General features: G+C 40.7%; 1 protein-coding gene across 3 annotated transcripts; it reads right to left on the reverse strand.

Moving 5' to 3' along the window:
* LOC138173308 (zinc finger protein 420-like) lies at positions 1–26625 on the reverse strand. 3 transcript variants are annotated; one of them, XM_069103281.1, is made up of 5 exons: positions 26382–26625; positions 24705–24875; positions 17902–18028; positions 6756–6848; positions 1–3118 (listed from the first exon to the last, which is right to left on the reverse strand). In XM_069103281.1, the coding sequence occupies exons 2-5, from the start codon at positions 24750–24752 to the stop codon at positions 600–602; spliced, it is 2787 nt and encodes a 928-aa protein (XP_068959382.1). In that variant the 5' UTR covers positions 24753–24875; positions 26382–26625; the 3' UTR covers positions 1–599. The 3 variants fall into 3 exon arrangements, with proteins under 3 accessions (XP_068959382.1, XP_068959383.1, XP_068959381.1); XM_069103282.1 differs by having other exon boundaries at positions 24705–24793; positions 26382–26577; XM_069103280.1 differs by having other exon boundaries at positions 24705–24788; positions 26382–26515.
* Positions 26626–26843: the final 218 nt, after the last annotated feature.

Raw genomic sequence — 26843 nt, forward strand, 5'->3', positions numbered from 1 at the left:
ATATATTTTAAAGAAGGATTTATCCAAGAAAGATTATTAAACCATCCATCACTTCTGGTCCAGATCTAGTACTAAATGTAGAAAGTGATCGTTGCTGCCATTCAGTCATTTTCAGTTACATCCAACTCTTTGTGACCTTATTTGGGGTTTTCTTAGCAGAGATACTGGAGTGGTTTGTCATTTCCTTCTCCAACTCATTTTATGGATGAGGAAATTGAGGCAAACAGGGTTAAGGGATTTGCCCAGGGTCACATAGCTAGTAAATGTCTGAGGTCACATGTGAACTCAGGTCTTTCTGACTTCAGGCCTGGCACTTTATCCACTATACCACCTAGCTGCCCTTCAAAGACTGACCATATACCAAAATATTCATAGCAACAATTTTTCTGGTAGCAGCAAATTGGAAACAAAGCTGTTGCCAATCATTTATGAAATGGCTGAAGGAACTATGGTCCATGAATGTTCTGGAATGGCAGTGTGTAGTAACACATGATGGATATAAGAAAGTTTTTAAAAATATTAAATGCTAGAGATTTATGAATAACATTAATTTTCTGATCTATGATAAGTTCTACCCTCCAGCTAAGGGCATTCCCACCTCAAATAGACTTAGAAGGTTTTGCTCCAGTATGAATTCTTTCTTGGCCGGTAAGATATGAGCTCTGAGTGAAGGCTTTCCCACCTTCATTATCTTTGTAGAACTTCTCTCCAGCATTAATTTTCTTCTGTACATGGGTGGAGGGCTGTCCAAAAGACTTTTGACAATGATTATATTTATAAGATTTATCTCTGGTATGAGTCCTATGATGTACATTCAGGTTTGCACTACGGCTGAATGCCTTCCCACATTCATTACATTTATAGGGCCTCTCGCCAGTATGAATCCTCTTATGCACAGAAAGTTTGGAGGCATTTATGAAAGCCTTTACACATTGATCACATTTATAAGGTTTCTCTCCAGAATGAATCCTCTGGTGTACAATGAGGGATGACTTCTGGCTAAAACACCTTCCACATTCATTGCATTTAAAGGGTTTCTCTCCAGTATGAATCCTCTGATGCGCAACAAGGGATGAAATATGGCTAAAAGACTTCCCACATTCATTGCATTTAAAGGGTCTCTCTCCAGTATGAATCCTCTGATGTGCAATAAGAGATGAGCTGTGGCTGAAAGCATTTCCACATTCATTACATTTATAGGGCTTCTCTCCAGTATGAATCCTTTGATGGGCAATAAAGGATGAGCTCCGGCTGAAGGCCTTCCCACATTCACGGCATTTATAGGGCTTTTCTCCAGTATGAATTCGTTGATGGGCAATAAGAGATGAGTTCTGCCTGAACGCATTCCCACATTCATTACATTTATAAGGTTTCTCTCCAGAATGAATTTTCTGATGTCCAATAAGAGATGATCTTTCACTGAAGACTTTCCCACACTCCTTACATTTATATCGCTTCTCCCTAGTATGTATCCTCTGATGTACAGCAAGGTTGCAGGACTGTCTGAAAGCCTTTCCACATTGACTACATTTGTAAGGTTTGTCTACAGTATGAATCACCTGGTGTACAATAAGGGATGAGTTGTCACTGAAGGTCTTTCCACATTCATTACATTTATAGGACTTTTCTCCAGTATGAATCCCCTGATGTATTACAAGTTTGGAAGGATTTCTAAAAGTCTTTCCACATTGATTACATTTATGAGATTTTTCTCCAGAATGAATCCTTTGGTGCATAATAAGGGATGAATTCTGGGGAAAGGCCTTTCCACACTCATTACATGGATATAGCTTGTTTTCTGTATGAATCCTCTGATGTACTTCAAGTCTGGAGGATTGTCTGAAAGCTTTTCCACACTGATTACATTCATAAGGTTTCTCTCCAGTATGAATTCTCTCATGTACAATAAGCTTTTCCTTCCACCTGAAGACCTTATCACATTCATTACATTTATAGGGCTTTTCTCCAGTCTGAATTCTCTGATGTATTCCTGTAAGTTTGGAAGGCTTTATGAAAGATTTTGCACATTGATTATATTTGTAAGGTTTTTCTCTGGAATGAATCCTTCGATGTGCAATAAGGGATGAACTATGGCTGAAGGCTTTCCCACACTCATTACATTTGTAGGGTTTCTCTCCAGTATGAATCCTTTGATGTGCAATAAGGGATGAGCTCTGACTGAAGGCTTTCCCACATTCATTACATCTGTTAGGTTTTTCCCCAGAATGAATCCTGTGATGTGTCATAAGAGATGAGCTTTGGGTGAATGCCTTCCCACATTCATTACATTTGTAGGGCTTCTCTCCAGTATGTATCCTCACATGTACAACAAGATTGGAGGATTGTCTGAAAGCCTTTCCACAATGATTACATTTATAAAGTTTCTCCCCAGAATTAATCCTCTGATGTGAAATAAGGGATAAGTTCTGAGGCTTTTCTGGTCTGTGCATTTTTTGATGTTTAATAAGATCCGTGCTCTGAAAAAAGACCTTCCAACATTGATCACATCCATGCAATGTCTCTCTAGTATGGATTCTCTGATGTATACTAAGAGACGATGGATGGATGGAGCCTGTACCACATGCATCACCTTTAGAAGACATTTCACTAGTATGGCTTTTCTGATGACTAATAAGGTCTGGGATTAAAGCAAGAGCTGTGTGACCATGATTACCTTGAAAAACTTTCACTGCACTTTGCTTCACTTGATGATTAATAAGCTCACTTTCCTTAGTAAAATGGTCTCTGTATTCACTGTATTTGGGATATCCAATCCCTGAGGTAATTTTCTTAAATTGAATTAGGTCTGAATATTGCCCGAAGCTCCTTCCATTTTCATCATATTCATGGTGAATCTTTCCAGTGGGGACTGTCTGATGGACAGAAAGGGTTAGATCTAACTCTTGATTAAAACTTCTCTTAAATTTATCATATTCCTCATCCCTCTCTTTATTGAAAGTCTTCCTGAGGTTAATTCTGAATGGTCTGGAATGACTCTCCCAGTTTCCTTGCTTCTTCTCTAAATTGCTTTCACAATCCCAGATTTTTCTAAAACTGAAATCACAGGAAATACTCAATTTTGGAGTAGACTCCTTGGTTTGGGTCCTGGTTTCCCCACCTGAAGAAATAAAAAGAAAGAAATATATTTGTTTATTTCTATTGGCAGAAAAAATACATGTATACCTGCATTCTCTGCCCTTATTTCTTCTCTTTTCTCCCCCTCTCCCCCACCCTATCTCAGATGCTCCATACACATTTATCCAGACCAGATATATGACCACTCGTGGTGCCCTTCCCTCTCTTCTTATTGCCCCCTCCCAATGTCATCTAGAACCCATAAGGATCATTTGTTTACATTGCTTCAATGACAGTAGAGTCACCAAATCCATTCCTTAAAGGGAGATGAAATATATGACCCTATAGCCTACAAAGTCACTGCTTCCTAACACTCTCCAGACCTTAACCTTCACTGTATCTCTTTGCCCAGGAAGTGTCACAAATCAATTCCAGTTCTTAAGAGAGACCTTGAGAGTGTCCTTGTATCACTTTTTCTGACCACCATGTAAACCTTTGCCCTGTGTGAGTTCTCCATAAAATAGTCTTTTTGGCAAGCATATGTTTGGCATTTGAACAACATGGCCAGCCCATTAGAGCTGTGCTCTCTGCAGCAGAGCTTGGATGCTTGGCAGTTCAGCTCTAGAAAGGACCTCAGTATCTGGCACATTGTCCTGCCAGGTGATCTTCAGAATCTTCCTAAGACAATTCAAATGGAAGCGATTCGGTTTCCTGGCATGGCGCTGGTAGACTGTTCAGGTTCCGCAGACACACAGCAATGAGGTCAGCACCACAGCTCTGTAGACCTTCAGTTGGGTAGTCAGTCTAATGCCTCTTCTCTCCCACACCTTCCTTTAGAGCCTCCCAAACACTGAGCTGACTCTGGAAATATGTGCATCAGCCTCATTATCAGTGTGTACATCCATGGAAAGTATACTGCCAAGGAAAGTGAACTTATCCACAGCAGTCAAAACTTCCCCATTTGCTGCAACCATTGGTTCCACTTATGGATGGTGTGGTGGTGACTGATGGAGCACCTGTGTTTTCTTGGCATTAATTGTTAGGCCAAAATTAGCACAAGCTGCATCTCCACTTCAGAGGCTGCATTGAGTGCACAATCATCTGCAAACAGAAAATCATGCCCCGACACAACGCTCCCTCCACTTTGGTCTTGGCTTGCAGCCTTTTCAAGTTGAAGAATTTACTGTAAGTGAGGTAGCTGACCTTGATGCCGTGTTCATCCTCACTGGAGGTGTTTGACAACATGGCTGAAAACATCATGATTAAAAATATGAGAGCCAGGACACAGCCTTGTTTCACTCCACTAGTGACTGGGAAAGTATGAAAGCATCGTTCATTATCCAAAACCCAGGCAAGCATGCCATCAGGAAATTGATGTACAATGCTGATGAACTTCTCCGTGCAACCAAATTTTGACATAATTTTCCATAAGCCCTCACAACTGCCAGTATCAAAGGCCTTGGTCAGATCCACAAACATTGTGTATAGACCTCTGTTCTGCTCCCGGCATTTCTCCTGAAGTTGTCAGGCAGCAAATGCCACATCAACTGTTTGTGGGCCCTTTCTGAAGCCACACTGGCTCTCAGGCAGATGACCATCTTCCAGGTGAAGGATCAGCCTATTAAGGAGGACTCTGGCAAGAATTTTGGCATCAGTGACTAAGAGGGAGACCCTCCTGTGATTGCCACAGGACACTCTATATCCTTTACCTTTCTAGGGATGGACAGTGGAGGAATTATTGAATTCCTGGGGACAAGCTCTTATCATATATCTTACCATATAGCCCAGAAAATTTCAGCCAACTTTTATATGACCTTGTAAATCTCAACTGGAATAGAATTAGCTCCAGGGGCTTTGCCACACAAAAGGAGCCTAATGGAATTCAAAATCTCTTCTTCAGTTGGAATTTCAGATAGGAAAGGACTGATTTCAACCTGAAGTAGTCAGTGGCTTCAACACTGATTGATGATGGTCTGTTGAGAACTGCAGCCCATCCTTCTAGGATCATGTCCTTATCACTAATCAATGTGGCTCCTTCATCACTAAGTAGTTGCAATGTACCATAGGTCTTTGAGCCATAAATACCCTTCAGGGCATCATAAAAGGACTTCAGATTGTTACTCTCAACATAAACTGAATTTCATCTGCCTTCTTATTGTGCCAAGAATCCTTCATCTCGCTAAGCTCCACCTGTACTTTATTTGTGACGTATTTAAATGCTGCCTTCTTAGAAATGGATGAACTATCCGGCTGGTAAACCCTGTGGAGTTCTCGTTTTTCATTTAGCAGCTTCTGAATCTCTCCATCACTTTCATCAAACAGGCTTTGTATTAGCAAGTGTTCTGACCCAGATGAGCCAATGCAGTGCCATACACCAGATCTCTGAAAGGGGCTCACTTCTTTCCTTCTCTAGTGTTACCCCCTGTGTGTTGGTTTAACTCTTCCCTCCAAGTTAGCAATAAACTGTTTCTGCTCAGAGAAGCACTCTAATCTGTTGACATTAATTCTGGTAGTCATTTTGCCTCGGGTCCATTGCTTCTGTTGAATGTGAATATTTAGCTTGGAGAAGATAAGCCTATGATCTTGGCACTCTGCACCACACATTGCCTTCATCACTCTCACATCTTGTCTGTCTCTTCTCCTTATAATTACATAGTCTATTAAATGCAGTGTTTGCTGCATCTATGAAGTTTTTCTGCATTTAGGTAATTGGAAGACAGTGTTGGTGATGAAAAGGTCATGACATGCACAAGTCTCCAGGAATAAGTGATCACTGCTGTTGCTGTTTCCAACTGCATTCCTCCCAAGGACTCCCAACTATGCCCTTGTGGCAAGTACTTTCATCCCTTCCCCCCTCTCCAACCCTCTTTCAGCTTCTTTTAGTTGTGTCTTTCTTCTCCCCCAATAGAGGGAAGGGGCAGTCTTTATTGCTGCTACTTCTTGTATTCTCAGGCCATAACACAGTGTCTGGCACATAGCAAGTGCTCTAAAAAAATCTTAACTTGACTAAACATCTGCCTCCTTGGCTTTCATATCTCACTATAGTCTCCACTAGTTTTTTTGCATGAACTAGACACTTCTCCGCTAGCCTGTAATTGTACACTGATTTGTTGAATGTGCACAAAGGACTTAAATTCCATCTTACCAGATTGAGTCCACAGTTCTATGTCTTTTATCTACTCCTAAAGCACATTGTGCATGTGCCAAAGACATGACCTAGCCACTGAAGGCAGCATGCATTATTCCACGGCTAGATCTCACATTTTCAAGGTGACCTGCAAACCCTTAAGAGCAGGAAACATCAACTCTGTCATTTGAGACTCTCTCAGGGCTTTGGGAGGTATGTTAGATGTATTAGGCAACGGATCATTCGTCCCATCAATGAACTGTCAGGGGGAGTGACAAAAAAATTATTTCTGGGACAAAGGAGACCAACTAAGAATGTGGAAAGAGAAAGCTCTGTGTCATACCAGACACTAAACTTTCTTCAAGTGTAGGCAAATATCAGGCAAGAGAGGTCAGGAAAGTGGCTTTTATTGACCCAAAGAGTTTATGATGGAGCTGAAGAGACAGCTTTATTCTTCTATAAATGACCCTGTGGGGTCTGTGAGAGAGTTCTTTGTACTATATTGCCAGATGATAATTTCCTGAGATGACAATGCCCAGTTTCATTCCCTTACCAATAGAAGAATGTCTTGGGTCATCTTCTTTTAACATCCAAGCTTCCTCCTGGTTCAAATGGGAAATCAGATCTGCTTTGGCAACTGGAAGCCCTGTTCATGATAAATAAAAAGGCTCTGAGCACCCAGAGAACTTGAGAATTCTCTTCTTTTTTTAGGGAAAGGGGTGTGCTAGGAAGGGCCAGAGCATGGTTTCAAGGGCCCCTTGGGGATCATCTATGCAATGGTGCTAGGAACTACTGGAGGGAAAGAGAAAAAGCCATAGAACCAATCTGGAATCACAGAATTGGTACCTCTTTCATCTCCCTCCTAGAAGGGGGGAGACATTTCATATCTTCCAGCATTGCCATTGGAACTGGGGGGAAAAATCAAGGGCCAAAGAGGATAGACTTGGCCTGAAGGACCCCTTAGTACAGGATTAGCAGGAGTGGGCTACATATTTAGATTATGTCAGGAGGAAGGTCCTAAGGATGAGACATCTCAAAGGGGAAAGGGCTGCCTTAGGGCTTAGGGAGTTCTCCTCACAGGATGTTTACAAAGAAAAGCTGGATGATCATCTTTCATCTTTGCTATTTAATCTTTCACTTAAAGTTCCCTAGAATTAGAAGGGACAGTCTGAGGAAAAATACATGAAGCTCCCAGTTCCTATTAGACAATGAAAAGATCTTTAATGTGAAAATAGAAAGCAGGGGGTTCCTGTCTTCTTGGATAGGAAGGGACTAGGAATCTTTGGTCATGTGAGAAGTTGCTATTTCTCTTACATTTAATAACTCATTTTTACTTTAGAACCAAAGTTTTTTTCCCCTTTTCTACTTCCTTATCCAGAAACCAATCAGTGTTTATCCAGGCCAAGATCTAATCAGACAGTAAAAGAAATTCTAGTATGGGCTAGTGGGTGTATTCCTGCTCATTGTGTTTACTCAAACAGACCTAGGGAAAGATTGACTCTCCCTATTATCAAGTGACAATATTGGAACTCCCAATAAGAGCCAATGCCTGAACTAATCAGACTGCTTTGCTTTACTCTTAAAATGTCCCTTTCTGTGTCAGCAACTTCAAAGACCAGATAAAGTTGACAAGGAGTCTTCTTTCTGTTTGTGACAGAATGCCTGCAATCAGAGTGGTGAGACTTGTCTTATCTTGGTATCCAGAGACATATCCTATACAAGGAAAAACAGATATCCTGGAAACGTAATTTCCAACTGACACTGCCTTATCAATCGTCTCACTGTATTTACAACTTATAAATTCTATGAAAAAATATGGAAACCATAAATTTCAGTTGAGATTGTTCTAAAGTGTATTAAAACCTTCTCATTCTTGTATCAGACAGTCAATAGTTTCTTTCTGGCTCCATGATCATGTGAGGGAATAAACAATAGGATTTACATATCATCTAGACTATTTGCCTCCTCTAACGAAACTTTCAGGTGGATACAAGACAGGTGATGTGGAAATTGATGCCTCTTTGACCAAGATTTGAGTGACCTAAGTCAAGTACCACAAGAGCTTCATTTTAATATAGCTCACACCTGTTTCTGTGTTAACCAGTCTGAGTTGATTGCCACTCCTCAAGAACACTTCCTCTTTGAAGGGCATATAAACTGTGACCCCACTGACGTTAGGGGTCTTTGGTCTGAGAAGGACTGCCAAATGACCACCCTTTTATTAATAACCTGCTGGGCTTATTAATAAAATGATTAAATTACCCTAAAACTGTCTCTCAAACCTTTTTAAACATCATAGTTATGGCCACCATTAAGGGACACTTCAGGAAAAGAGAAAGATGTGGCTTAAGGCTTCCCAAAAAATGGACTCTCTGAGGGCTCATGGTGGGATTTCTTCACCTAGACAAAGACCTTTTTCTGAGAAACTCCAAGTTGAGATTTGGACTCTCCTCAACCTAAAACTTCTGATTATAACCTTTGATCATCCCTGGGTAAGCATATATGTACCCATACGTCTGCCCTAAGTATCTGAACTTCTGAATTTTTACTCTCAACAATAAAGGGCCGTCTCCTTGGCTGTACAGTTTCCTTGTACAGAGACATATCCATTGCAATGGTATGCACTGACTTTTTGAGAACCCCCTGGAAGGTTTGCCTGTACCACTTCAGTCTTGTCAAACAAGTATGGTCCAAAGTCTCTTGCAGGAGAGTTCTGGTAGTAGAAAAGCCCTAGATTTCCAGCAGGAGAGGTAGTGTTCTGCCAAAGAGGGCTTCTGAGAGTTCTGTTTAACAGGGCTCGATATCAGAACTAGGGAGTATGCTATGTGTTCTTTTCTGTCTTTGTTTCTGTGGATCTCTTTGGGATGAGGCGGGGGACGGGGCGGGGAGGAATAGTGAGGACAGAAAAAGCAGTATGAGACTATCTGTTTAAAAAGAGTAATTGTAAGTTTGGGAGGGAAAATCAGGGAAAGGGTTTTCTCTCTGAGCACTTCCTTGAAGTAAAAGGCCCAGTTTTTACCAAGGGGCCCAGAGCTGTAGCCTGCAAGGGCTGATGAGAGAAAACTACCTTTGACTTTTTCATGGGCAATCGAGAGTTGTAAGAGATGACTGAATTTTGTTTCCACAGAAATCACACAAACATAATTTATGAAACCTAAGGAGTCATACTTATGAACGAGATTGATTGGAGAAGAAAACAGTAAAGATGCTGATTAAACATTTCAGGATATAGCTGCCTATTAATCAGGATGTCTAAGAGCAGACTTCTCTTCTTTGTTTTCTGAGAATACCTTTGTGCCAGGCCAGGTGAAGCCCCACAAAGAATGAGGCCCATTAGTCCATGATGCTTTCTTGGATAATGGGACTTTTCTTACACATATTCTGGGCTGAATCTTCAACTCACACTTTTTCAACTCTTTAAGCAATTGAAAAAATTCCTTTCTCATGTTATGGAGATTAAAAAAATCTGAGTGATGCAGATATTCTGAGTTGGAATTGTTCTAAGAAGTATTTATGACTTGCCATTGCTTTACTAAATAAAGTATAAAGAAAATGGAGGGTGGTGCTTAGGTATTTTTGGATAGGCTGTGAACCCTGAAATACCCAGCCAGTGGGGAACAGGGGAGGGAAATGTGAATCAAGACAAATAAAAGGCTTTGTAATTGTCTTAAAGGGTGTGCCTGTGCCAGTCAGGTTACCACAAGGTGGGGTGTTGGCCAGGTCACCCAAAAGGACATGAAATTAAAATATTTTTTCCTGAATTCACTGGAGTCCTTGTTAATGATGGGGTGCTTGGGATCTATATCTGTAACATCAATTTGTAAAACCAGTTTGTACAATTGTAACTGCAATTTATATTGTAAAATTGTAATAGCAATTTGTTAAAAAATCACAATCCCTTTCCCAGCCTCAAACTCTGCCCCTTTCCCCTATCTGCACTCTGCCTAGGCAACAACTTGTGACTCCTTTGTCCTTGCTTAATCTCCTCGTGTCTCCTCTGGTCTGGCCCAAATCTCATCTCCAAGTTAAACTATCTATGCACTGAAGTCACAAGTTCCTCTCAGCCCTAACTTTTATCTATGCACTGAAGTCCCTTAAATCCATCCAGTCAGCCCTGATAATGGCAGCCCTACCCTTTAAAAGTAAAAGCCTGTTCCCCCTTTCACTTGCAGGTCCCCTAAGGATCCTTGCCTGCTGTAAAGCGTATAATAAACTTTTTCAAGTCTGACTCCAGGTAAGGCTGAGCTGAATTCTTTCCAGACTGAATCGCAGGTTCTGGTCTTAGATAAGATCAGAGTTCCTGCTGAACCTAATAGCCATCCCTCATCAGTAAGATGATTATTTCTGATTATTTCTGACAAAGTGAAATTCAGATTCATCTAAAGTGAAACTAAATAGCCACAAAAGGGATTTTTTTTTTTCCTGTGCTGGAAGACAAAAGGAAAAGCCAATGCAGGTGAGTAATGGACTGACCCAGAGCTGGGTAAAATCCTAACTGAGAGGTGAGGTGAGGTAGAGCCTGGAAAAACTATAGAAAGAAAAAAAAATCTATTTGGGCCAAATAAGAGATGGGACCTGGGTGATTTTGGTCAGATGTGCATTTTAAAACTACAGCTGTAGACCAACATCCAGAGAGGGCTTTCAAATGTATAGTACCCTCACAATTTAAAGTAGAGGAAGAGTTTGAGGGAAAAAAATGTGTAGGAGGTGAGGGAAGAACAACCAGCCCCAACCCAAGCCACAGGGAAATTAAACTCCCTACATAGACCTTGGAATACTTTTAAGAAAACATTCAAAAGAGAGGAAGGGAAGGAAATAAGGAGAGACAGAAAGAAACAGAGAAAGAGACAAGGAGGGAGAGAGGAAGAGAGGGAGAGACAGAAAGAAACAGAGAGACAGGGAGGGAGGGAGGGAGGGAGGAAGAAGGAAAGACTGAGAGGGAGGGAGAAGAGAGACCAACAGATAAGACCTGAGTGTTGGGGGGGGGGGGGGGGGAGGTGGAATCTCTCCTCTCCTTTTCTGACTGTGGCCAAAGTTGGAGAGGCAGATGAAAAACAAGATAAGGAAAATGTTATAAATCAGTGGAATGAGGTGTAGTCAAGGATATAGTTGGAAGACTAATTAAGAAAAAATTTTGCAACTTGATTTGAAAGTCAATAAGGTAATTATATAAAGCTAGAAGATATTTTATAAACAAGGTATTACTAAGTGTTATAATTAAAATCAAGTTATATTCTACCACTTTTTAAGGTCTTTTGCTTTGGATTAGTTGGAAATAGTGAATTCGATAATATGAAATGCTTGGAATAAATAACCCTTGTGTAAAATATAATACTAAATAACAGAAATTATAAATTGTGGTTCTGCATAATATCACTTGGAAAATAGATCCAGGTGTAATTGAATTTATTCTGGTCTCATTTGAAGTAAAATTTATTATTATTATTACATCATATCAGGAAACTTGTTAACTGTGTGGTTTTAAGCTGTTATGTGATTTGTAATGTGTATAAAGATAACACTTAATATTAATCTGATAATTTACTGTATTAAATAGATTGTTATTAGAAATGTGAACTCTGGGGTGGCCAGGTAGCACAGTGAGTAAGAGCAGTGGCTCCAGTGTCGGGATGACCTGGGGATCAAATCCCGGGCTCAGACACTTAGCACCCACCCAGAAACACCTGGCCATGTAACCTTGAGCAAGTTGCTTAACCCCGATTGCTTAAAAAAAAAAAAAGAAATGTGAACTCTTCTTTAATTCTTCTGGAGTATGGATTTAACTGTTAAAAAACTAATGTAAAATAATAATAAAATTAATCAGTAGCAGATTAGTAACTGAGTTAGGGTGTCAGTATTTTAAGATTTCAAGATCTAATACTCTAAAACTTGGATGGTTAAAGTGTAGTGATTTGACTTTGGTTTAGAACAAGAAACTGTGAAGGAAAAGATTTTAGAAATCAGTTTTTAACCAGCTATAGTGTAAGAGTAAAGATAGTTAGTCACCTAGTTAAGCATGTCCACTCATCTTTGAGGATAAATCTGAAGAAAGGCCTAACATCTAACACTACATAAATACTGGATATGGTAAAGCTTTTAGTTATTAGAGAAGGAGTAATTTTTGTAATTATTTTTGTAAATGATTTGTAATTTATAATTTTTTGTAATTTGTAATTATTATACAAAACCTTAAATGTTTCCTTGTACTGTTCGATTATTAAGTGAAAGCTCTGGATATTTCCATCTGGGAAAATGGCCAGCATTAAATCAAATTCCTCAGATCTCTCTGCATGGCCAAAAGCAGCAGGTCAACTTAAGAGTCTTGGGATGTTTTAACCCAGCACATTTTGAACTAACTTGGTGATAACAGATGTGATTTCAAACAGTTAGTAAAACTTGGTATGCATTTCCTAGTATATACAGCTTGGAATTCCTGGGAGGATAGGAAAGGGAAGCTGAATGCTTAAGGCAGATCCTTATGTGATAAGTCTCAAAGAAAGATAAAAGGAGACAGGGAATTGGGAAACAGAGGAAAAGGTGATTCAGAGCTGAGAATTGTTGCCATATGTCTTCAAAAAGAAAAAAAAAAGAATGAATGGGTTTGGAAGCTGTCAAGTCATTTTATCAGCCTGGCTCTAACTGAAGAATTTAAATTTCCAGCTTTTTCCATATTTAAGAAGTTTTACCTAAAACCATTTGGCTATCATGTATGAAAATCATGAGATTGTCAACTGTTATTGGAGTTCTTGTTTTAATCAAGTACTTACACAGATATTTTTAAAAGGGAGAATTGGTAATTGTACAAAGAAAAGACTTTGTAAACTATCCTTTGTAAACCTGCAAGGCCATCTAGTCATAAAATCTGAGCAACTCTGTGCAAGGGTTTTCTGTGTTGTGGAATTCCTACTGAGTAAATTGGAATCCTTGCACAAAATGAGGGTGTACTTTTCAAGCCAGTTTCATCTAAAGATAGATAGATAGATAGATAGATAGATATAGATATCTACACACACATACATATATACGCACACATATGTATATTATATACACACACATATAAACACATATATACATGCACACACATATACATGTATATATGTGTGTATAGTATGTGTGTGTGTTAATTTGGAAGTTTACAGCAATTAGCCAATGTTGGTTTTTCTAGGGGTTTAAGTCACTATCTATGCAAAATTCCAGAATTGAATTATTTTTCTTGTGATATATTTAAGGACAAAGGGGAGAAAAAGATAGAGAGTAAAATTTGAAAGGCCTGGTAAACTTTGTTATTTTGATGAGGTTAATTTAATTGAAAATACACATATATACATGCATAAGTGTGTGTATGTACACATTATCTCCTAGAAAACTGAATCTCCTCCCCATTGCAAACAGCTTTTGATGAGAGAAGGGGTGTTATTTAAGAATTCGTGATGATTAGGAATTTATTTTGTTGTCATGGCACTTTTCAGATTTATTTATTATACTTAAAGACATTTTATACCAATTTAGCTTGATAAATTCCAATTTTAAAGATTTATTTTTGTTTTAGGCTTGAATAAGGAAGAGTTATCTGTCATTTTAGAGGTTTCCAAATCCTTTTTTTCATGAAAGTTTAGTGATTATCTTTTTTAACACGAGGATACATTTTAAGCTATTTTTTAAGAAAGAAATACTTTTAAGAAGGAACGTTTGAAAAAAAAGCTTTTGTAAAAATCTTTCATGTTATTTTTAAAAGATCTAAATTTTTCTTTGTAAGCTACTTTATTGCAATAATTTGATATTGATAGCAATTATGCCCAAACCTACTGTGAACTTCTGATTAGTCTCATTCTTAGGTTTGCTGTGTCCTTGGATTGGCCTTAAATGGGCACTTTAAGAGAACTCAATGGAAGCAACATTTGAGATCTAAGGCTAGTGATCTTCTGTCCCTGGGAATAAGGGACCTTGGGAAAGGTTGGACATTCCCATACAAGAAATCTGTTCACCTGGTTCCATATGCTAGGCTCCTTATAGTGGTATAGGCCTTGAGGACCCGTTTTGATGTTTGATAGCCAAGTTCTTGCTCTCACAGCAAAATTTCTATTATCAGGGTAGACAAAGCAGAAGTTTGCCATTGCAATATTGAATCTATTCGTTATAAGAGTAATATTAAAATATCTGAATTACTGTAATAATAAGCTTTATTTTATATATAATATGTAATATAATATATAATTATTTTATATAATAATTGCTGTTTTAATCAGAAGTTATAGTCATTCCATGGTCTAAGCAAGAGTGAAATTAGTGCTTGAACTTGTCATATGTGTAAGCATCAATTCCTGAAGTACCTCATTCTTTCAGAATTTCTATAATTAGAGTATAATTAGACAGAGGTAAACAAGCCTGTAAAGCAAAGATGTAAATCTATTAAGTCATGAGGTTAGAAGTATGGAATATCTTTTGTTTTTGTTTTAAGGAATAAGACTTCAGTGCAGTAAGCTATGTTAGTGAAGAGTAGGAACTTGTGAGCTACTATGTATCACCATAATTAGAAATCTGATTTTACTTCTGTTTGTTCTTTAGTCTGAGATTAGAACTTGTGTGTAGAGCATGCCCTGAAATGTGTGCGAATCACTGAAGAGTCACGTCCAAGATGCTCCCATTGTTTAAAGCGACTCTGAGAGAGAAGTCTATGTTTATGAATATTTGAACATGGTTAATAACTGAACAGGTTTTACTATATACTCTGTGCCCTGTATATATTTATTATATTTACTCATCCTATCCCAAGTTTTTTGTTGTTTGCTATTAGGCATCTTAAATCAAAATCCTTTGTGTAACATTAAACTTAGGGAAGAAAAAGACATCTACTTACCACGACTACTAGTTATGTCAAAATAAGTTGTAATCGGAGTGGCCAGGTAGCACAGCAAGTAAGAGCACCGGCCCCAGAGTCAGGATGACCTGGGATCGAATCCAGGCTCAGACACTTAGCACCCACCCAGAAACACCTGGCCATGTAACCTTGAGCAAGTTACTTAACCCCAATTGCTTTAAAAAAAAAAAAAGATACGTTGTGATCTTTCATGATCAACTTCTTACTGTTAGCAATATGAGATTTTAATCAATACTTATTGTCTAGGCTATGTGATTCTTGAGAGCTGAATCTATCTGAAGCTCTGATTATTGGAATCTGCTATTTAAGACCTTATGGGACTGTTAACTGATATCATTCTGAGTCTGACTCCATATGTGATCATCAAGGAATGTTATTGAGTCAATGATGTCAGTAATCCCATGGGTTTTACATGCATAAAGTGCAGGTGGGGTTCTCATGGGAAAAGGACTATTGGCATGGGCTGCAGTAGGAGTCTCCTGACCCAATTTCCCCAATATGACACTTCTTTTTTTTTTTTTTTTGCCTTTTGGAGGGCAATTGGGATTAAGTAACTTGCCCAAGGTTACATGGCTGGTTTTTGTGTGTGGGGGTGGGTGTTAAGTCTGAGGCCACAACCGAACTCAGGTCCTCCTGACTCCAGGGCCAGCGCTTTACTCACTGCGCCCCCTAGCTGCCCCCCAGTATGACACTTCTTGAATGGAAAAATATCCCACCTAAATGACCTTAAGCCTGGCTCATTGCAATTAGCCATCTACGTAACTTTTACCTAGAACTGAGATGAAGTTAGGGAAGCATTATTCCCTTACTATATAGTTCTTCTTCTTCTTATTCCCTTACTACATTATATTATTATTATTCCCTTACTATTATTATTATTCCCTTATTATATAGCTATTCTTTTATGGCAAATTTTATCACGTCAGATGATGAGTATGAACACAATATTAAATCTTTATCTCATCGACTAATACTGGAGCACATCTGAGTTACTTCAATAAGATACAGGTATAAGATTTGAGCTATTTGGCCTAGAATTTAGTCATTCCTATATTCCAAACAACTAAGTATTTAGCCTTGACATCTATTACTAGTTATATGTTCCTGCGTAAGTTAAGGTCCTTTAATTTCTCATAATGGTATGGGGATAATCAGGCAAACACTGCAAGGTCTTGTGAAACCAGGATGTGATTCTGTTATTTAGTTAATATCATAACTGTTTCAGTTCTGTGTTAAGGAAAGGAATATTCATATAGCAGTTTTCTTAGAAGAGTGGCTTGTGGTCTAGCTTGTAAATGCCTTAAAGAGACATCCAACTTTTACTGGGAGTTATTCATTTGAACATAGCTAGAAGTTGAAAATATTTTACTATAAATAACTTACTTGACATGCACTGCTTTAAAATTCATTACTCAATGTATTTATATGTGCCATCCCTGAAACTTTTGCTATAATTGAGGTTGATCTGGCAACTTTTGAATGAATTCATTTTTGCATTAGAGACTATCTTCTTATAAAAAGCATTCTGTCATTAATTTCTTAGAGGAATATCATCCTCCTAATGGGAGAATGAATCATGCCAAGTGTAAAAACTGGTTTCTAATTTTCTGTTTGTATTTGGGTTTCTTAGATATGTCAAGAGGACAACTGGCCAACCTAAATTATAAATTTCCCGGTCTAAAAATTTCCAAATTTGATTTTCTAATAGTAGAGACACAGAGTTCGAGCTAACGTGTTTATTGGCAAAATAAATTTAATTTGTGTTAAGGTCAATTTCATAGAAAGTTTTTAGCAGAGAAGAGAATCTTTACAAGTGACCTGAGCCGGAGAAGAACTGCTCTGAAGACCCCCCCAGACCAAAGGGCTGCATCCGATGGGGTCTGCGAACCAGACATAAGATTAAACTGAGTCTTAAATGGACAATTTTATTTTTTTTTTTTACTGTTTACTTTTTCCTTTTGTGTCTTTTATCTGTAAGGTCTCCTTACCAAAGAGGACTGCCTCTTTTAGTTTTGTCAATGTGTCAGTCAATTTGGCCCCTTTTTCCCCTCCACTGTTACCCATCGAAAGCCCCATAGTTAAGAACTCTTGATGAAATGTTTGTAATACCAGTTAGTGATTCATTGAGGAGACTTCATCTCTCAATTAGAATCAAATGGAGGACTAATTATTCTATTAGGACCAAGGTTTTTCCTCTTTTCTACTTCTCCATCTAGAAACCAACCAATGTGGGAAATCTCTTAGAGATTTCCCTAGGCCAAGATCTAATCAGGCTGTAGAAGAAATTCTAAGTATGGGCTAATGAGTGTGTTCCTGCTGACTGAGTTTGCCCAGACAGGCCTGAAGAAAGGTCGATTTTCCCTATTATGAAGACAAGTGATACGGAAATTAATGGTTCTTTGACTAAGATCTGAGTGACCTAAGTCATATACTCCAAGACGTTTATTTTAATGTAGCCCACACCTGTTTTTGTGTTAACCAATCTGAGTTGATTGCCATCCCTCAAGAATACCTTCTCTTCGAAGAGCATATAAATTGTGACCACTACCATTAGGGGTCTTTTGGTCTAAGATGACCATCTTATGGCCAAATGATCATCCTTTTATTAATAACCTGCTGACCATATTAATAAAATGATTAAATTACCCAGAAACCATGTCTTTCAAACCTTTTTAGACATCACAGTCTCTAATAAAAGTTAAATGCCTGGTGAATGAAATCTGTATAACAGTTAGGAAAGGAAGGAACACAAACCCTCCCTTCAGTGGCAGATTCACAATTCCTTGGGCAGGGTTTGGGTCGGAAGGCAATCTATCCTTACCCAAGGACAGCAGGTTCTGGGAGGTCTCCAGCATTACGTCTTTGTACAGAGCCTTCTGGGAAGTGTCCAAGAGACACCACTCCTCCTGGGTGAAGTCCACAGCTACATCCTGGAATGTCACTGATTCCTGGAAACACCCAAAGCCATAGGATTTAGAGCCAGAAGACACTTTATTAAGTCAGCTATAACAACTCCTTCATTTCTTCAAAAGGAAGAAAGCAAAGCCCAGCAAAGGCAACAGACTTGTCCAAAGATCACACTCCTAGAAAGCATCAGAGTCACCATCAGAAACCATAAACCTGAAGAACCAAATGGAATGTGAAGACAAGTGTTTTATACTAGCAGTTGGAAGGCAATAGGAGTGTCCTAGAGTGTGAGAAAGGATGGGGGTGATTTATTCATTATTGATGAGAGTTTCTGCTGAAGACAGAGGGAGACAATGCAATGTGAAACGTCTTCCCCATCAAACTTGTCATAGGTGATACATTAGAAAGATTCCCTAAAGACAATTTTGTGACTTTTTCATGAAGACCTAGCAGGTAAAAATATTTTCTGTGATTACCAACGAGAAAACAAAAACTGATGTAATATACATTCTTTCCTAAGAGAATTAAGTTTCGCTCTTAACCTAGTGGAGAAATAGGAAGAAGGTTCTTTTAGAAATATATTTGGTTTTCACATTGTCTGTATTTCTACATATAATTCTACCCCTGTCAGAGAACCACTTCTGATAACAAAGAATTAAAAATAAAAGAAAAATAAGAGAAAAATCAGCAAACCAGTCAGGAAATTTAAAAATCCTGACATTACATTGTGTTCCATGCCCTTGTGCCCCGACACTCTGTAAAATAAGGGGAGATGTCACGTCACATGTCAAGCTTGCTCTTTGGAACTTTGCCCCATTCATTTCTGATTATTTTGTGGTTGTTAATCTTTCCACTCACAATTTTGTACTCATCAGATGTGTTGCTTTATAGACCCTGCTTCCAAATTTTGCATGAGATGATTCATATCTTCCTGCGTTTATCTCTAGTCATTCTCTTCTTCATGTCTTACATCACGGCAGCATTTTGCTATATTCAAGTTGACAGACTTTCCTGTCTTGAGCCCATACAGGCCCCCAAATGTGGCCCACTCATCCTATTCATTCTTTCCTTTCCCTTCTACGTGCAAAGTCTCGGACAATGGTAGAATGAGCCACTGGAATCCAGGCGTCAAAATCAAGACCAGGTGTTATGGCTAGCTGAGCATCAATGCCCCAAAGAGCAAGGAGACATTCAGCCCATCACAAGGGTTCGACCAGCAATCATGCAATCTAGAAATGAACTTGGTGACATCAACTATACATGACCACTGAGAGAAGTTTTGCACCTACTCCCCCAAAGACCAAGGTAGTTTAGGGAAGAATATATCCTCAAGGTATTATGGAAAATGTTTGTACTTTTGTTTCTGCTATATCATGGAAAGAAATGTCTCCTTGGAAAAGGGAAAGGTCAAATAAGCATTTAAGAACATATTACTACGTGCCAGGTTCTATCAGTTACTTTGTGTAAATATCATCTCATTTGTTCCTCACCCTCTGAGATAGGCAGTATTATTATTCCCATTTTACAGGAAACTGAAGCAAAGTGAATTGCCCAGGGTCACAGAGCTAGTAAGTGTTTGAGGCTGGATTTGAACACAGGTCTTGCTGACTCCAGGCTCAGTTCTCCATCCCCTGTACCACCAGCTGCCTCAAAAAAGAACCTAATTGATATTAGGTGGTTAAAAAGAACTGGGGTCCTAGTTACAAGCCTGTAACAAATGGGAGGACCACAGCTGGGCAGGGCTTGGACCAGTGGCAGAGAGGAGAAACCCCACTTAGACCCCTCAGAGTATCCAAGCGCCCTGAGAAATTAGGGCAGAGTGACCATATCACAGTGATTGGGAACGGTTTTTCATTTGGGGGTTAATTGTTTGCACTTCTCTTTCTGAGAGCTATATGTTCACATCACTGAGGAATGGCTTCTGGTCCTCTAGACCACATTTCTATTCTATTTCTTTTAGATACCAAAAACTTCTTTAGGCAGCTGGGGACCACGGTGGACAGGGCACTAGGCCGAGAAGTTCAAATGTGACCTCAGATGCTTAGACCCTGGCCAAGTCACTTAACCTCTGTTTGCCTCAGTGTCCGTATTGGTAAAATGGGGATAATAATAGCGCCTACTTCCCACAGTTGTTGTGAAGATAAAATCAGAAAATGGCAAAGCACTTAGCACAGGGCCTGGAACATAGTAAGCACAAGCTGTTATCATTATCAGGGCAGCTAGGTGGCATCATAGTGCATGGAGAACTGGGCCTGGAGTCAGGAAAACCTGAATTCAAATCCAGCCTCAGACTCTTCCTAGCTGTGTGACCCTGGGCAAGTCACTTCACCCTGTTTGCCTCAGTTTCCTAGTCTGGAAAATGAGATGGAGAGGGAAATGGCAAACAACTCCAGTATCTTTGCCAGGAAAACCTCAAATGGGGTCATAAACAGTTGGACACAACTGAAACAGCTAAACAACATCATTATTATTATCTAAGAAAACTAATAAAAAGATCTTTTCCTAGATGACCACTTCCCTTCTAATACTAGATGCTTTAATTTTGTGTAAAGCTTTTACATTTTATGTCATACAAATTACTTATTTTATCTCCAGTAATTGCCTCTAACCTTTGGTTAAGAATTAATCTTCTGGGGACATCTAGGCAAGATGGCTGCCCAAATAGGTAGACACCCCAGCACCAACTCATGGGTACCTACTAGCAAAAGCCTGAAATTCCCCATAGAGCAAATAACAGCCTAGAAATCCAAATGAAAAGAAATGCTTCTATTAGCAGGAGGAAACATATCAGGAGAAATGAAGAAATTTGGGAATGAAGTTTGGGATTGATGGTGGAGACAATCTGGTGAAGAAAACAGGAGTGGATGAGATTAAGGGCACCAGCAGATAGGTCGTGCTTGACTAGGAGAAGGGCAGACTTTTCTCAAGGACTGGAATAAAGCATGAGATTGTTGGGAAAGATGTCATGGGGGTATGAAATGAGCAGAAGGAAAGAGAGAGCTCAAGGCAAATGACCTCCATTTTTGGGTCTAATATGAGACAACATATTCATCTGAGCAGGGGATAGGAGAAACTGTCATAGGAAGCTTGAAGGGAGAATGGAAGAAACAGAAGATTCAATGGGCTGAGTGGGATAGAGGATCATGATAGGAAGGAGGAAGATTGTCTAACTGAAGGGAAGGCCACTTGAGATGAGATGATGCCTACGGTTACCCCTTCTACACTGAGGGGGTTAGGAACACAGTGCCCCTACTGGAAAATCCACATGAAAATTTTTACCCTCCCTTTGTACCAGAGAAGTCTAAATCTTTTTCTTTTTCTTTTATCGGGTGTATACAGTATTAAAATATAAACAATGTTGACACTATACAATACTATACATATATTTTATGCATTTCTGAGTTTGTAAACCTTTTCTGTATTGTCTGCTGGCCTTCCCATATCATCTGTGGCTTCTGTAAAACTTCCCTCAAAATTCCCATTTAATTTCTTATTCTGAACTGCAATATATAGAAAATCATAACGTGGAAAGGATGACTGTAGTTAGATTAGAACCAATCAGTACAGTTTTGTGATATCTTCCTGCTCCATTCAATAGCACAGGAGTAGGAGAAGAGGAAATCAATGGTAGGAGCCATCCAGATTTAGAGTTGTATAGGATTTAATTGGTGAGAGGACAAGGGAACAAGGGATCTGGAAGTAGAAGATCCTATACGGTTGAATTGGTTCACCAAGGGTTAAGACTGGGATGGTGGTAAGTATAAGTGGAGGGAGTAGGGGGTACTTAGAAAAGCACTGAGGAGTAGAGATTAGGGATTTTGATGTACATAAAGAATAAGTTTAGTCCGTGCATACTATTTGATCCAGCAATACCACTTCTAGGTCTGTATCCAAAAGAATTCACAAAAATGGGAAAAGGACCCACATGTACAAAAATATTTATAGCAGTTATTTTTGTGGCAGTCAAGAACTGGAAATTGAGGGGATGCCCTTCAACTGGGGAATGGCTGAACAAGTTGTGGTATATGAATGTAATGGAATACTATTGTTCCATAAGAAATAATGAGCAGGCAGACTTCAGAAAAACCTGGAAAGACTTGCATGAACTGATGCTGAGTGAAATGAGCAGAACCAGGACAACATTGTACACAGTAACAGCAATATTGTACAATGATCAACTACGATAGACTCAGCTTTTCTCAGCATGCAATGATCTAAGACAATTCCTAAAAAGACTCATGATGAAAAAATGCTATCCCTATCCAGAGAAAAGACTATGGAGTCTGAATGCAGATCGAGGCAGACTATTTTCCTTCTTTTTTTTATTTCTCACAGTTTTCTCCTTTTGTTCTGATTCTTCTTTACAACATGACTAATGTAGAAATATGTTTAATATGATTGTATATGTATAGTCTATATCAGATTGCGTGTCATCTTGGGCAGGGGGCAGGAAGGGAGGGGGAAAATTTAGAACTCAAAATCTTATAAAAGTGAATGTTGAAAACTAAAAATAAATAAATATATGCTTTAAAAAAAAAAAAAAGAATGCTTTCCTACCCCGAGCTGTGAAAAGTTAAAAAATAAATAAATTTAGGAACAATGACCTATAACAAATCTACAATACTTAAGATGAAGCATTACCTCCAGATAAATGCAGACTGAGGCATTTTGGGGGGCTATAACCAATGAGGGAATTTGCTTTACTTGACTCTAAATGTTTGTGATGGATTTTATTTTTCTTGTTTTCTCAATGTGGAGGAAGGAGGAAGGAGGAAGGAGATCATTTTAGCTGAGAATAAAATACAATGAATGAGAAAAATGGTAGAGTTAAATATACATAATGATTACAATAGTGTAAATGGAAAGAACGCACAGACACACACACACTGTCAAAAGTGAATGTCAGCAGTTTTTAAAGAGCAAACATGGCTGGAAAGAAGAGATAAAGAGAAGGTTCGCTCCCAACCCACCCCTTTGGAGAGGTAGGAAGTCACGGGTGGGGCACATTGCAAATGTATTTGAATTCCTTCAGTTTATCAACTGCTTGTTCTGGTCTTTTTCTCTTCTTTTTCCTTTTTTTGTCTTAAAAAAAAGACTATCATTATATGAGATGGCTCTTGCAGAAGGGAGGGGGCAAGGATACTGGGGAAACCAATGATGATATAAAAAACAAAAGACATCACTAAAAATTTATTTAAAAAAAAGAATAGTGTTAGGAGTGTAAGGCATAGGAACAGGAGGGAGGAAAAGATTTGCATTGTTCTGGAACATGGGAAGTGGGCAATGGCCAGATCAAGGGCATGAATCAATCAATAAACATTAAGCACCTACTATGTGCTAGGTATTGTGCTAAGTGCTGGGAATACAAAAAAGAGGCAAAAGACAGTCCCTGCCTTCGAGGAGCTTACAATTTAACGGAGGGAACATCTTTGTGTGCAGTTGAAGTAGAGTGAATGAGTCAGATATGGGAGTTGAGGAGACTTAGGAACTAGGTACTTAAGGAAACTTTAGTATTGCATGCTGAACTCCCCTAGTAGGATGGTTAAGATTGGAGTGGAAAGACAGTGAGCCAGACACAATTAAGTAAGAAAAGAGACAGAAAATCCTGAAGGTCAGTAGAAGATACCCATTAGGATGAGGTGATCCATTTGGACAGAAGGAATCTTGAATGATGTTGGAACAAGGAGAGTCTAGAATGGGTAATGAAAAGCATGAAGGATTACAATCCCCCCTCTAGGACTAGTGAGGAGACTTTTTATAATTATTTTCTCATTTTATCCTCAAAACAACCCTGAGAGATAGGTGCTATCATTATACATTTTACAGATAAGGAAATGGAGGCAGACAGGGGTTAAGTGACTTGCCCGGGGTCACCCAGCTAGTAAGGGAAAGAACTTGATGAGAGAAAGTGTTACAAGTACTCAGACGGGGATCCTTGATCAGGCATTGATCTGAGTATTGACTACTGAGGTCCCTGCCATTTCTGAGATGCTCTGATTCTGAAACTCAATCCAATTTAATAGGGATTGAACAAAGAGTTACTGAAACAAAGTTCCTATATGTACCAAAATATTCATAGCTACTCTTTTGTGTGTAGCAGACAGCTGGAAAAGTGGGAGCCCATCAGTTGGGGGCTGGCTGAATATAATATGATCTATGAGTGAAAAGGAATGTCATTGTGCCCTAATGGGGAAGACTTGGGAAGACTTGTGTGAACTGAGGCAGAGTGAAATGGGCAGGACCAAGAGGACAATTCTACAGAATGCAACATAGTCAAGGAAAGCAATTGAGAAATATTTCAGCACTCTGGTCAGAGCCCATCCAAACACAAATGTGTGAAGTTGTTTTATTTAAATGTAATTAGTCTCTACAGAGAAAGCTTTAAATAGAAATTGGAGGGGAGGGGTTGTAGTTAGGTGGCACAGTGAATAGAGCACCAGCCCTGGAGTCAGGAGGACCTGAGTTCAAATTTGGCCTCAGACACTTAACACTTGATAGCCCTGCGACCTTGGGCAAGTCATTTAGCCCCAATTGCTCTACCTTCCTCCTTCAAAAAGCAAGTAAATAAATAAACACAAATGGGGGGGAGGGGAGAGTAGTTTAAAGCCTCAATTTATAAATAATAGATATTGTCAGCTTCATATAAAATCCTCTTTGTCTCTTCTATGTCTTTGGAAGCATTCATGTTTGCCAAGTCTGTGGACAGACAGGACTTACCTGAGATGACTTCCTCCTGGTGCCAGAGGCCATTCCCTTGGGTTCCATGCTTTCCTCCTGGACCAGGCTCAAATCCTTGGTAAGCTGAGCTGAAGTGTGAGAAGAATTCCTGAGGGGAAGGAGTCTTGCCTTTCCCTTCCTAAGAAGGTGGCTGGCTATCCCCACAAGGACCTACAGAGATTGAGGTACCAAGGATGCCAAGAGTCCCTAATCTTGCCCTTAAGACATAGAGTCAAACAAAACGGGGTCAGCCTTGGAAAATTAGAAGGGCTGATCAGAAACAATATTTCATATTCCTACTCCCACTCCTCCCCCTCCCAATTTCTCCTTTGGAAACTGGGGAGGTAGGAAGAGACTGGGTGTCCCAGATAGACTGAGACCGGCTGAATCAGAACTCTCCATCCCTCCCCCATAGATTAGAGGCACCGGACTGCTTGATCTATGAGGGAGGGAAGGAGAGACAAGGCTGAGCATGAGGAGGTTCCTGAGAAAGGAAGGTCTGAATAGGGACAGGGCAAGGCTGGGGCTAGAAGATAATATATTTGGGGGTTGGGGGGGGGGGGGGGGGCTGAGGAGGGGAGGTAAACTCAGACAACTAGGTCTGGGGAAAGCAGGGCAGATGATAGAAGAGTATTCGAGATGAGGGGAACACTGGGAGAAAAAACCCTGGGTCCTCACAAAGAGACTGAAGGCTGTAAAAGAAATGGGGCAGGAGGAATGTGAGTTGGAGCAGAGGGTAGTGGGGGAGATGAAACATTGGGCACTAACAATGCAGTGCGGGTGGGCAGCGCTGGGAGCCAGGAGAGCTGGGCCTAAGAGCTATGAAACTAGGGTGCCTGGGTCCTCACAGTGGAGCTGGAGGGGAGGGGGTGATGGTGTAGAGGGCACCTGCATCCCTGTGTTACAGCTGAGGAGGAAGGGTAGACGGGACTCCCGATCCCTGTCTTAGGGCTGGGGTGGGGACAGGATTCCTTTGTCCCGAGGGTGCATCTCTACACTGGAGATGCCGGGATTGGAGTCTGTGGGGGTGGGGGTCTGGCTGCGGTCAGAAAGAATGGGTAGGGACTTGGGTGTTGAGGATGGGAGGCGCTGGGGTACTGAAGGCCGGCTGGGAGGGAATATTAAAGCTAAACATCAGGACTGGTGGCGGGGAGGGAAGCCTGGGGCACACCAACCTTGGGATTTGGAAGGGGGTTAGGGGTTGAGGGCAGTTTCCAGGCCAGTCCTGGGGCCAGGGCGGGGGCGGGGCGCAGGGTTGGAAGCAGCCGGACCGCAAGATACTGAGACTGGGGTGGTGGGAAGGCCGGGACCAGCATGCAGACAGGTCGCAGGGTTTGGGGTGTCGGCTGGAAGGCGGGGCGGGGAGGAGCTGAAGGCCGACTGAAGGTCGGGGCGGGGGTCATGCTGGGGGTGGGGCTAGGGGTTCAGGAATGGAGGAGGGACCGGGTGGTGAGGAACTCAAAGACCGAACGCCTGGGGGCGTGGCTCAAGGCAGGATACTGGGCAGTGATGGGGGGCTCGGCAGGCGTGCAGAGGGGCTGAGGGCAGGTTCCCTTTGTCCAGAGAGATGGGCTAAAGGCCGGATGGGGGAGGAAGGGGGGAGCTGAGGTCTGGCTTTGAGCTAGATGCCTCCCCCCCCCCGCCCCTCCCCAGGATGAGGGAGCCTGGAAAACTCACCGGGAGGTTTGAGAGGAGGGCAAGACAGCAAAGGCGGGGCGGGGCCTGAGGCCAGGAGAGAGGGGCTCCCAAAGATCTGAGGGCCGGCGACCGGCTCCCGCTGCCAGCCCCGAAGGCTTCCTGGAGGAGGAGTCCGGGGCTCACCCACCGAGGCGGGTCCGCATAGGAAGGGGAAGAGGAGGCCGGGGCCTCAGTGGGCCGGGCACGCTCTGGGCTCGGGGGTCCTCCCGGCTCCAACCGCCCCGCCCCTGAGGCCCGGGGATTGGACCTCAAATAGCGTGTCCCTCCCCCAGACCATGCGTGGCTCCATCTTGGCCGGACCCAGGCCTGCGGTCCTAGACTATCCTTTCCTTCAATGGCCCTAGGACGACTGTGCTGCGGCCGTCCGCCTGGGCTCCCACTGGGAGCTGAGATCCTCGCCTGCCCTGGATGCAGGGGGAAGAAGGGAAGGGATGTCTTCCC

The sequence above is a fragment of the Petaurus breviceps genome, unplaced genomic scaffold (assembly GCF_028583685.1).
Source record: "Petaurus breviceps papuanus isolate PSGF00001 unplaced genomic scaffold, PetGlider_PUasm1.0 577, whole genome shotgun sequence".
Classification (NCBI taxonomy): Eukaryota; Metazoa; Chordata; class Mammalia; order Diprotodontia; family Petauridae; genus Petaurus; species Petaurus breviceps.

Excerpts from the sequence above, each read along its gene's own strand:
- LOC138173308 (XM_069103281.1), bottom strand. The coding sequence starts at position 24,752 with ATGGAACCCAAGGGAATGGCCTCTGGCACCAGGAGGAAGTCATCTCAG. Across the intron at positions 18,029-24,704 it reads CCAGGAGGAAGTCATCTCAG|GAATCAGTGACATTCCAGGA; the intron begins GTAAGTCCTGTC and ends GGGTGTTTCCAG. Across the intron at positions 3,119-6,755 it reads CCCAAGACATTCTTCTATTG|GTGGGGAAACCAGGACCCAA; the intron begins GTAAGGGAATGA and ends TTATTTCTTCAG.